The sequence below is a fragment of the Macrotis lagotis genome, chromosome 1 (genome assembly GCF_037893015.1).
Source record: "Macrotis lagotis isolate mMagLag1 chromosome 1, bilby.v1.9.chrom.fasta, whole genome shotgun sequence".
Taxonomy (NCBI): domain Eukaryota; kingdom Metazoa; phylum Chordata; class Mammalia; order Peramelemorphia; family Peramelidae; genus Macrotis; species Macrotis lagotis.
Genome location: NC_133658.1, coordinates 447,532,307 through 447,545,199, shown reverse-complemented (window position 1 = coordinate 447,545,199; position 12,893 = coordinate 447,532,307). Strand labels below are relative to the sequence as shown.

Sequence of the window (12,893 nt, the reverse complement as noted above, 5' to 3'; positions counted from 1 at the left end):
AGTAAGCTCTGGTCTTTTCATCAGAAAAAATTGGAAGTCTCCTATTTCATTAAATGTCTATCTTGTGGCCTGGAAGAGAATGCTCAATTTTGGCTGGATAATGAATTCTTGGCTGCATTCCAAGTTCCCTTGTTTTCAGAATATCGCATTCCATGCCCTTCAATCCTTATGTTGATGGAGCCAGATCCTGTGTAATCCTCACTGTGGTTCCTTGGTATCTTAATTGTTTCTTTCTGGAGGTTTACAGGATTTTCTCTTTTATCTGATAATTCTGGAATTTATTCACAATATTCCTCGGCATTTTCATTTTAGGATCCTTTTCCAGAGGGGATTGATAGTTTCTTTCAATAATTATTTTGCCCTCTCTTTACATGATATCAGGGCAGTTTTCTACCACTAAATCTTGTAATATTAAGTCCAGGCTTTTTTTTTTCTCTTCCATGTTTTCAGGAAGACCAGTAATTCTTAGGTTGCGTCTCCTTGATTTATTCTCTAGTTCAGTGGTTTTGTTGATGAGGTATTTTACATTTTCTTTTATATTTTTTGATTTTTTTTGGTTTTGTTTAAAGGATTCTTGTTGTCTCATGAAGTCATTAGTTTCCACAGATTCCAGTCTTTTTTAAGAGAAGAATTTTCTTCATTTACCTTTTGCAAATACTTTTTCAATTGGTGAATTTTACTTTTGAAAGAGTTTTTCATTTGACCAATTGAGGATTTGAGAGAATTATTTTCTTTTTGCATTTGTCCAATTGTATTTTCCAAGGATTTGTTTTCTTGTTGCAATGTATTTTTTCTCCCAAATATTCCAATTGATTCTTAAACTCCTTCCTTCCTTCCTTCTTCAAGGAAGTCTATGTGCTGAAGACCAAATCATATTCTCCTCAGTGGTTCTATAGCTCTCTAAGTTAGGGTCTTTACCTTCTAGTAATTTTTCTATGAATTCCATTTTACACTGGTCTTTCTTCATTTTCCTAAGATCTTGTATAGGAGGGGCTGGTTCACAGAGATGTGTTGTTGGGAGTGCTAGAGGCTTTGCTCACTGAGTTTAATAATTCCAAGTGGGCTGGCCAGTAGGGGGTGCTTATTGATTTCTCTGGAGTATCTATGACCTAGATTTGAGGCCCTTTCCCTTGGCCTGGAGGGCATGGGCAATGTTGATGAATACTTTTATCCTTAAACAATGTGGGCTATGCCCTGGGGCAAGGTAATTATTCTTCCTATTCACAGCTGAAGGAGCTCTGCTACCCAAGCCTGAGCCTGGGGGGAGCTGGGCTGAAATTGTGTTTGTTCTGGGAAGAGTTTCAACTGAAAGCATCTGAGGGCCTCCAGACCAGAGCCCAGTGGATTGATGTCCAGCCCCACTCCATGATGGAACTCTCCTCCAGCCCTGTCAGTAAACGCTAGACTGTCAGTCTCACAGTCAATGTCTCTGCTCCCCAGTTGGCTCTCAGACAATCAACACCTCTTTGGCTGATCCCAGGGCAGTCTGTATGTCACCCCTCCCGGCAGGGTCTCTATCCCTGGCTCTCCCATGATCCCGGCAGACCTTGAGGTAGATATTCTTCTCTTAGCTTCTTTTTCTGGGTTTTGTTGCTTGGATTTCTGTTAAGAGGTTTGTTTCATATTATATATATGAGGGAAGATCAGGAGACCCATTTTCTCTCTGCTATCTTGGCTGGAAGTCCCCAATTCTCCTTTTTTAAGGCATTCTTTTTCCTCATTTGCTTTTTGAGTTTTAAAAAAAAAATTTAAGGTTTTTGCAAGGCAAATGGGATTAAGTGGCTTGCCCAAGGCCACACAGCTAGGTAATTATTAAGTGTCTGAGGCAGGATTTGAACTCAGCTACTCCTGACTCCAGGGCTGGTGCTCTATCCACTGTGCCACTTAGCTGCCCCTTTAGTTATTTTTTTTCCATTTGGCCTAAATTGGTTTTAACTTTTTAAAAATTTTCTTCAGGATTTTTTGTATATCCTTCACTAAACTGCTGACTTGGTTTTCATGATTTATTTGCATTGCTCACACATTTCTCTTCCCACACCTTTACTCCTCTAACTCCCTTAATTGCTTTTCATGTCTTTTTTCAGTTCATCCATAGTCTGAGCCCATTTCCTATTTCTCTTGGAGGCTTTGTATATAGAAGCTTCAACTTTTTATCATCTTCTGAATATGCATTTTGATCTTCCATGGGATCAAAGTAATTTTCTGTGGTCAGATTTGTCTTTTGTTTGCTCATTTCTTCAGCCTATGACTGTTTTACTACACTTCCAAGGCTTTGGTGGGTTTTAGGGATACCCCACAAGGACCTTCATTTCTCCAAGGTCTTATGAGAGGCTCTGACTGCTCTTTTGCCTGTGCTATAGTATGTGAATGATCACATGGCCTCCCCCCTGCCCTGGAGCTGTGAGGAGGGTCCCTGCTCCTCTTTGGTGGTATGGGATCTCAGACTGCAACCCAGATCTGAGTGTGGACAAACAGCTGAGGCCTGCCCCAGGGAGAGCAGAGATACCTCTGCAGTTTCTTCTGACCCTCTTAACATCTATGGACTGAGAGCTCTGTATGTGCTGGGTTACTCTGCTGATTCATACTGCAGATTCTTGCTACAGGGCTGCTCTGAGACTGGTGCTCTGCTCCACACTCATTCTGGTGAAGCAGAGTTCTCACCCCCTTCAAGCTGTCGCTAGTGATCCCTGCATCAAAAGGTCTGGAAACCTCCCTGTCTGCCACCTACCCTGTTGCCTCCAGGGATCTGGATGCCTGTGGACTGCTCCTGGAAGGTTGGAGCAGGTTTGTTCTGGCAGGGCTGCACAGTGGCTACAGCTGTGCTGCAGTTTCTTCCAACCCCCAGTCCTGGTAAAACAGATTTTTCCTGTGGAACTTCTAAGTTGTCTTGGATTGTGAAATTGTATCACTCAGTCTTTCTGTGTGTTCTGCTCCTCTAAATTTTGGCTAGATTCATAATTTTCCTGCTTTTGGAGTATTTTGGGGAATGAGTTTTAAGGAATTCTTGCCCTCATGCCGCCATCTTGGCTCTGTCCCATAAATTGATACTTTTTTCTTTCTTTTTTAAAAATTTAATATTTATTCTCATTTTGTACAATTAATGTTATTTTTACATTAGTAAAATATTCTTGTTTAAGAGTGAACGAGATACCCCCTCCCCCCCATAAATATAGACTTGCTTCAGCGATAAAGGGGAGAGAAAAAATTAAAATTAAAAAAATATAATAGTAATAATTGTAGGTATGGCCAGGTGGAACAATGGATGGAGCGCCAGGCCTGGAGCCACGACACCCGAGCCCACATCTGGCCCTGTACACACAACAATCACCCAGCAATCACCCGGCCATGTGATATGCAAGCTACCCGAACCCCACTGCCCTGCAAAAACCAAAACAAAAAAGAAAAAAAAAGAAAAAAAAAGACCCAAAATAAAATAAAATAGTAATAATAGTAGGGGTGGCTGGGTGGTGGACAGAGCATTGGCCCTTGAGCCAGGAGCACCTGGGTCTAAATCCGGCCTCAGACACCCAAGGCTCACCCTCTTATGAGGTCCCCGGCAGGTCACCCGGCCCCATGTGACCTGCACCCCCCCAAAAAAATAATAATAAAAAATGTGCTTGAGTCTTTGTTCCAACACCAACAACTCTGTTGTGGGTGGATCACATTCTTTATGATAAGTCCATCACAAAAGTTATTTCCATATTTTTCCACCTTTGCCATTGCTGATCGCAACTCCCTCCTTTCGTATTTCTCCACTACCATGTACTATATTTTCTCTCTCCTTTCACTTTGAATCTGCTGTAGGGTAGCTGAGTGGTGCAGCAGACAGATCCCTGGCCCTGGGGCCAAGAGGCCCTGAGCCCCCCTACCACCCCTTAGGCCCAGAATCCACCTGGCCCTGTGGTCCCGGACAGGCCTTCCAAACCCAGCCCCTTGCAATAAGTAAAAAAGAAAATGTGTTATATCTGACCACCCCCACTCCATGGTCCATCCTCTCCTCCATCACTCACATCCCCTCCTTCCCCTTGTCCCCCCCTCTCTCCTTCTTACTCCAAATGCCTATACCCCATTGAATATATATGCTGTTTTCTCTCCTAGCCACCTCTGATAAGGGCGAAGATTCCCTTGTTCCCCCTTGCCTTCCCCCCTTCCATATCATTGCAATAGCTCATTATAATAAAGAAAAATCTTATTATATGAAATATCTTGGCCTATTCCCCCTCTCCTTTTTCTTTCTCCCATTACATTTCCCTTTTTTTTTCTATTGACTCCATTTTTACACCATATTTTATCTTTGAATTCAGCTTTCTCCTATGCTTCAATTATAAAAGCTCCCTCTACCTGCTCTATTAACTGAGAAGGTTCATATGAATATTATCAGTATCATTTTTCTATACATGCAGTTCATCCTCATTAAGTCCCTCATATTTCCCCCCTCTCCTCCAATCTCCATGCTTCACCTGAGTCCTGTATCTGAAGATCAAACCTTCTATTCAGCTCTGGCCATTCCAAAAGGAACCTTTGGATTTCCCCTGGTTCATTAAAGTCCATCTTTTTCCCTGGAAGAGGACATTCAGCCTTGCTGGGTAGTTCATTCTTGGCTGCATTCTAAGCTCTTTTGCCTTCCAGTATATTGTATTCCAAGCCCTACGAGCTTCCAATGTAGCTGCTGCTAAGTCCTGTGTGATCCTGACTGCAGCTCCACGATATTTGAACTGTGTCCTTCTGGCTGCTTGTAATATTTTCTCTTTGACTTGGGAGTTCTGGAACTTGGCTATGATATTCCTAGGGGTTGGTTTTTTGGGATCTCTTTCTCGGGGGGATCGGTGGATTCTCTCCATTTCTATTTTGCCCTCTGCTTCTAGGATATCAGGGCAATTTTCCTGTAGTAATTCTTTGAAAATGATGTCAAGGTTCTTTTCCTGATGATGACTTTCAGGTATTCCAATAATTTTTAAATAATCTTTCCTAAGTCTGTTTTCCATATCAGTTGTTTTTTTTCAATGAGATATTTCACATTTTCTTCTAATTTTTCATTTTTTTGGTTTTGAAGTATTGATTCCTGATTTCTGGCAAATTCATCAATCTCCCTGAATTCTATTTTTTGTCTGAAGGATTTGTTCTCCTCAGAGAGTTTTCTTATCTCTTTTTCCATCTGGCCAATTTTGCTTTTTTAAAGCATTCTTCTCCTCAATAACTTTTTGAACTGTTTTATCCATTTGACCTAAGCTGTTTTTTAGCAATTAAGTATCAGAGGTTGGATTTGAACTCAGATCCTCTTGACTCTAGAGCCAATACTATATCCATTGAGCCATTTAGCTGCCCTCTCCAAATATCTTAATTTAGAAAAAATAACAATGTTAATGAGATAAATGGAGGAAATAATATCTCTCATACAAGTTCTTTCCTTTGCTTTGACTTTGCTCCCAATTTGGTGCAGTCCTTCATTGCTTTATGCATGGACTATTGTCAATAGCTTTCTAGTGGGACTCTCTTCCTTTAGTTTTTCCCCACTTAACAGACACAATGATATTTCTTTCTTTTTTAAATTAATTTTTTATTTAAGGTAATGGTATTAAGTGATTTGCCCAAGATCACACAGTTAGGTAATTATTAAATGTTTGAGGACTGATTTGAACTCAGGTTCTCCTGATTTCAGAGCTGGTGCTTTCCATAAAGTGATATTTCTAAAGCACAGATTTGATCATGCCACTCACTTAATCAAAAGTATTGCTTTAATCATGCTAATGAATCTAGTATTCTTCTTAATTGAAGAAAACACTCTTAATTCCCAATTCCTGGCATTTTCACTGACTGTTCCTTGTGTCTGAAATACTCTCCTCATTTATGCATTCTAGTTTCCCTGTTTTCCTTCAAGTCTCATTGAAATGCCACTGTCTGATAGAAGTCTTTCCTGGAATTCATAAATATTAGTGGGTTTCCTCTGGGATTATCTCTGTATATTTCTAGTACATATAAATTAATTTAGTTATTTTTTCATTAGACTGTGAGCTCTTTGAGGGCATGAACTATTTTTGTCTTTCTCTATATACACAATCCTCAGCACAGTGCCTAGCACATTGTAATGGCTTACTCATACTTGATGATTACTGACTCAAAGGATATGAGCAAATAGTTTGTAAAAGAAAAAATTCAGATGATAAACAATCATATGAAAGAATGCTCCAAAGCACTAATATAAGAGATGTACAAATCAAAGCAACTCTGAAGTTTCATCTTATAGCCAGTAAACTGGCAAAGATGATACAAGATAAGAATAATCAGTTTTAGGAAGAGATGTGAATTATTTCAAGTATTTGGTAACATAATTAAGAATCATGCAGATAAAGGGAGTAAAATTTTTATTCACAGAAATTATACTACCAGGCATGTATACCATAGTTATATATTTTGGTCACAGGAGGTTATTGATCAAAAGAAAGTTCCCACATATACGTAAGTATTTATAGTAGTACTTTCTATAATAGCAAACAATTGGAAACAAAAAAAAATATTTAAATATTGGAGAAATGGCCAAACAGATAGTGACACAGAAATATGATAGAATGTTTGGTGTATTGAAAGGAACACAATGAATATAGAAATACATAGAAAGGCATATGAATTAATGGAAATTGCAGCAAACAACTAAAATAATATACATTACTATAACAATAGGAAAGAACAATAATAAAATGATAAAGTTTAAAATGATTTTCTTCCTTTTTAAAAAAGTTGCTTTGTTATTTAGGATGGATCTTTTGGTGAAGTTATGGAAAAGGAGGATGAAGAAAGACATTTTGGTGACATGTAAATAAGAGATTATCAATAAAATTTATATTTAATATATTTTTAAAAAGTTCATAATACAGAAAAAGGAAAATTCTATTATTCCTTTAATATATGCTTTTTAAAAGGAAACTATATCCCAAATGTTCATGGCTTCATATACAATTATTTAGCATTTATGAAGTTCCTACTATGTGCTATGTACCATGCTAAGTGCTTATTTTTATCTTCGTATATATGTTGCTTGTATGCTTTTTTACATTAAATTCATAATAAAAATAATAGTTAAACTTGTTTTTGCTTTTCTTTTGCAAGGCAATAGGGTTAAGTGATATGCTCAAGGTCACATAGTTAATTAAGTATTAAACGTCTTAGGTCGGATTTGAACACAGGTCCTCTTGACTCCAAGGCCAGTGATCTATCCATTATGCCACCTAGTTGCCCCCAGTTAAACATTTTTGATGAAAAAATGGAGTTATATAAGTGAGCCTTCTCAAAATTGTCTGTTATTATCATGCCATGCAATCACAAACCATAATCCGAGCCCTTCTTTGATTCACCTCTTGTTCCATTCATAGCTTTTAAAACAAATCACCTTGTTGCCTCTAGCGTGCATCACTAACTTTGGTTCATTCTGAACTTTAGTCCTGCTGATGCTATTGCTATAGGACTCTTTGACATTCATGTTCATTGTCAGTGATTTAGATTTGCTTCCACTTCTCTATACATTAAAAAAAAAACTGAGTTGGTCAATAAGTTCCCTATGGTTTCTTCTTCAGTTCTCCTTGTTGTTAGAATAATTTCTGATTGTGTTTTTAGAATTTAATTTTTGAGGATGTCTTATCCCCTAAAAGATATTAGGCCCAATGACAAGTTTTATATATATATATACTTTCTCTGAAATTTTTAAAATCTTCTCTTTTCTAGATTCTTGAACCCTAACATAATTTAACATAGTTTCAAAAAGTTCATAATACAGAAAAAAAGGAAAATTCTATTATTCCTATAATATAGTACTTTAGCATAGTGCTTACTTAGCACTGTAGTGGGCACTTTATTTGCTGAATTGAATGTTTTCTTGTTTCAGAATTTATTGCAGAGTGTGTAATCAGTATTAGAGCAATGATAAGACAACATGACTATGACTGTTAATGATAATGAGGGGCACAGTTGCATGGATTAAATTACTTTCAAACATAGTATTTCCCTTTTGCAGCCTGATATATGATATTATACTAAAGCTCAGAGGTTCTCAAAACAATTTTTTTTCAGAAGCAGTCACTCTATTTAGACTTCCAGACACAGACTGCGGTTGAAATTTGTATAGTTTGGTTGAACACAAAGATTATTAAACTCCAAAGCAGGTCATATTCTTTTACTGTTTTAACACGTCTCTAACATGGTCTCATTTGTGAAATAAGCATATTAAGGTTATCCAAATCTGGAAAATAATGCTGAAGTACCAGTTTAGCTGCACTTTATGTCTGAGATAAAAAGTGTAGGTTAATATGTTTGGAGTGGGAAATGGGGAGTGCAGTCTAGTGGATACAGCAAAGGTCTAGGTTTTAGGCAAATTGAGTTATGTTCCTGGCTTTATCACTGACCTGAGGGTGACCTTGGGGAAGTCAGTTAATCTCCCAGTGTTTCACTTTCCCTGTTTGTAAAGAGAAGGTAATACCTGTTCTCTAGAGTATTGTGAGGATAAATGAGATAATGTCTGTAAAGTTAAAAGAGATGAAAAGGGTTATGAATCTATTTACAAAATCACATTCCTATTATTCTTAAGGATTGTTCTGAGAAGGCAAATTCATAGTAGTAAGCAATAAGCATGTTGAACTTTGACAAGATCCTTTCTATATTAGAAATCTACTTACTATCAAGGCACTATTGACCTAACTCTAGCACTCACACGCCTTTGGTTCCACCTTTATTCTCTGATACCTGCATGAACACAAATTGCATGGCTTCCAAAAATACAAATATGATCTATGGCTACCTGTGCTTTCAATAGTAACCAATTAGATTCCCTAGTGGGTACATTTTCTGGTCTGTCTATTGCTTGCAGACATTTATCTGTGGATAGAGGTAATGCAACCTAAGTTGCTATTTTAAACTTCTCAAGAGCAGTCTGTTCTCCATTTCTTATTCTTTCGTTTGAGGTTTTCAGCATTTTAATTGGTAAGGAACCAGGGAGAATCTCTGCTTACTCCTTGACTTTTTTACTTTAAAAGTTATTGGCTTTTTAATTGTTCCTGGTCTTGCTTTATAGGATGATTTAATGGAATTTGTTACATTTACCATTTACAAATACATATAGTCTTTCTGTATGGCCTTTCACAGAGTCTCTTATCTTCACGGCACTTAGAAAATTCAGGAAAAAAATGCAAAGTAAATAAAAGCATTACCTATATTTTCCCCCTAATATGATACAAATACATAAACATTTCTTCTGGGGGGTGAGGAGTTGGTGTGAAGTGGGTAGAGGATTTGTCTCCCAAATGACCATTTGCTGTGTGCTTTCATTAGCTACAAATTTCTTTAAATTACAAGATTGAGTGCAATGTTTATATAAACAAATGTTTACAGAAATTCTAAATTAGAAGTTTTCTTGAACAAGAGGGCTTAACATTAGTTATAGATGAGCTTCTTAAAACTTCCACAGTTCCACACTCATCTGCTATCTCTTAAGCCATTCAAATTTTGACTGAAAAGGTAGAAAAAGTGTATTTAGAATTTATACTCTGTAACAGAAGTATTATCACAACATGTTTGAGAAATCCTAATCATTATATTAGCCCAGCTATCCTAGTAAATACAAATATAGTTTTGTGCAAACTATAAAACTGTTAATTAAGGGAAGCTGAACCAAAGCTTCTAAAGTAACATTTTGACAGTCTAGTAATTCATTCTCTTCATACATGTAAATAATAAACCCCTACTAAAATAGTTTACCCTTTCTTTTTTGCAGCCACTTTAATTCATTTGAGCATATAGATCAGACTAAATAATCTTAACATGGAAATGTATTTATTGCTATTTGACACAAAGTGGAAAAAAAGAAAATATGATTAGAATTCATATTTTTAAATGACAATTTCTATAAATGAAAAGAAAATCAAATATCCAGTTGACAATTAGAAATTAGGGAATACCTTCTTTTTAGTATATTATCTTGAATATTAAATTTTTTGACCAACTTTTCAACATTTTAATAACTCTATCAGTCAATATTTAGCTTTCTAAAGGAAGTACTTGAAAAAGACAAGGCACAATGTGGCAATATATGACTCAACTGTTATGTGAATTCTGGTTTAACCTTTCATTTTCAAATATATATAATAAGCATCTGTCCCTTTTGTTGTTGTTGAGTTGTTTAAGTCCTGTTCGATTCTTTATGTCCCTATTTGTGGTTTTCTTAGCAAAGATACTAGAGTTTTTCATTTCCTTCTCTAGTTCATTTTCTAGATGACAAAATTGAGGCAAACAGGGTTAAGAGTCTTTCCCAGAGTCACACAGTATTTAGGTAAGTGTCTGAGGCTGAGTTTAAATACAAGATGAGTCTTTCTGACAATGGGCCCAGCACTCTATCCATAGTGTCACCTCCTTTATCACTCACTAGCTTGTTGTAGTGGAGTGGTTTGAGCTGAGCCATATAAGTTACCCAAGATGAACAGGTCACAGAGAAGACGTCTGAAAAAAGGAGATCCACTGGAAAAAAGAAATGGCAAACCACTCCACTATCTTTGCCAAAAACAAAAACAAAAGCCTATGGACAATACTAAAATGATAAAATGACATTGGAAATAAGACCCTCAGGTTGGAAGGCATTTAAAACACTACTGGTAAAGAGCTGAGAACAACTCTAAGTAGCTGAACCTAAACTGATAGGAATGTTAATAGTGGATGTATATAGTGACAAAAGAAAAGTCTGATTATGTGAAGATCAGTATTGCATAAGAATAAGATCTATGTAAAATGGATATGGTCAAAAAGGAAAAGCCAGATATTCACACATATACACATGAACACACACATATAATACATTCCTCATGGGGTTTGTAATGCTAAAGTAAGAAATCAAAGTTAATTGGAATAATCAGAAAGTTTTGACTTGGAATATAAAATGAAGTTGGCAGAAACAAATAAGAGTTTTATCAAGATAACTACGTGGTCATAACAAACACTCTTTTTCAACACCCCAAAAGGTGACTCTACACATAAACTTCAACAGGTGATCAATATGGTAAACAGATTGATTATATATTATATACTTGGCATCCAAAGGTGAAGAAATTCTATATCATCAGTTAAAACAAGATCTGGAACTGACCTCACCTGGAGTGAAGTACACATTATAAGCTTCTTATTGCAAAATTCAGAATTAAATTGAAAAAAAGGAAGGAAAATTTTTAGGTCATATAGGTATGACTTAAATAACATACCTTATGAATATGAAATTGAAATGATGAATAGATTTAAGATCTGCTAAACAGAGTATTTGGAGAACTATGGACAGAGGTTCACAAAATTGTACAGGAACAACAAAAAACATTCTAAAGAAAAAGAAGAGCAAGACAGCAAAATGACTATCTGAAGAAGCTTTATAAATAATTGAGGAAAGAAGGAAATCAAAAGGGAAAGAAGAAAGGGAAATTAATTGAATGGAGAATTCCATAAAATAGCAAGGAGAAATAAAGTTTTATTAAATGAGCAAGGCAAACAAATAGAAAACAACAGAATGGGAAAGACAAGAGCTCTCTTCAAGAAAATCAGAGATATCAAGGAAATATTTCATGTAAAAATTACCATTAGAAAAGACTAAAATGCAAGGGCTTAACAGAAGTAAAAGATATTAAGAAGAAATGACAAGAATATACAGAAGAACAATACAAGATTGTACAGCATCAATAACTGTGGTGGTATGATTAATAACCTAGAGTCAGATATCCTGGAGAAAGAAGTCAAATGGCCCTTGGGAAGGATTAAATTGGTTTATTTAAAATCCTAAAAAATAACCAGTGTTAAAGTGCTGCACTCAATATGCCAGGAAATTTGGAAAACTCAACAATGGCACTGGATTGGAAAAGGTTGGTTTATATACCAATTCTAAAAATAAAACTTCAAATTACTGAACAATTGCACTCATTTCACATTCTAGCAAGTGGAAGATCCTGCAAACTAGGCTTCAGTAATGTGTGAACTGAGAATTACCAGAAGAGCAGACTGGATTTTGAGAAGGCAGAGGAATTAGAGTGCCAAATTCACTAGATTATGGAGAAAGTATATCTTCTGAAATTGTCTATGCTGAAACCTTTGATTGTGTGAATCACCACAAATTATGGCAAATCCTCAGAGAGATGGGACACATCTTACCTGTCTTCTGAGGAACCTGTCAAGATGCCACAGTGGCAACTTAAGGACAGCCAGTTTTGCAATGGGTAGAGTGCCAGTCCTGAAGTATGGAGGACCTGAATTCAACTCTGCCCTCAGACACTAACCTAGCTGTGTGACCTTGGGCAAGTTACTTAACCCTAATTCCCTTACAACCAGGGTCATTTCCTGTTGTCCTGATTTAAATCTGGTCACTAGATCCAGATGGGCTCCAGGAAGAGAATGTGAGATTTGTGATTTAGCACAACCACGATAAACCCTCTACTCAAATTCACAATAATGTTATGGTATCACCTCCCTGATACCATGGTCTTCTTTGAAAATGAAAGACAAATATCATCAATAGCAATGTAAGACTGTGAGAATTGGACTATTGGAAAGCTGAGAAGCACAAAATCAATGCTTTTGAATTCTGGTATTGGAGAAAATTTTGCAAGTTCCTTAAACAAGAAGGAAATCAAATCAGTCATTACTTAAATGAATTAATTCAAACTCTTCACTGTAAGATCAAGTACTAAAGCTGAAGCTTAAATACTTTAGCCACATATTGGGAAGACAGGACTCATTGGAAAAGACCCTGATGTTAGGAAAGACTGAAAGCAAAAGGAGGAGGGGATGGCAGAGTTGGATAGATAATGTTATGGAAACAATCAATATGAACTTGGATAGAATTTGGGAGATAGATGAAAGAAGGGTCTAGTAGGCTATGATTT

The 12,893-nt window shown here is 36.5% G+C and overlaps 1 protein-coding gene across 13 annotated transcripts in view; it reads right to left on the bottom strand.

Moving 5' to 3' along the window:
• The window catches only part of MIPOL1 (mirror-image polydactyly 1), a 540,848-nt gene that overhangs the window by 113,778 nt on the left and 414,177 nt on the right, over window positions 1-12,893 (bottom strand). The window contains exon 14 of one of the 13 annotated variants that reach the window (XM_074213415.1): window positions 4,141-9,493. The exons of the other annotated variants lie outside the window; for them this stretch is intronic. Within the exon in view, the coding sequence (XP_074069516.1) occupies window positions 9,460-9,493 (34 nt within the window). The 3' untranslated portion in view covers window positions 4,141-9,459. Of the gene's footprint in view, window positions 1-4,140; window positions 9,494-12,893 lie in introns of those variants that run through there. 13 annotated transcript variants of the gene reach the window in all.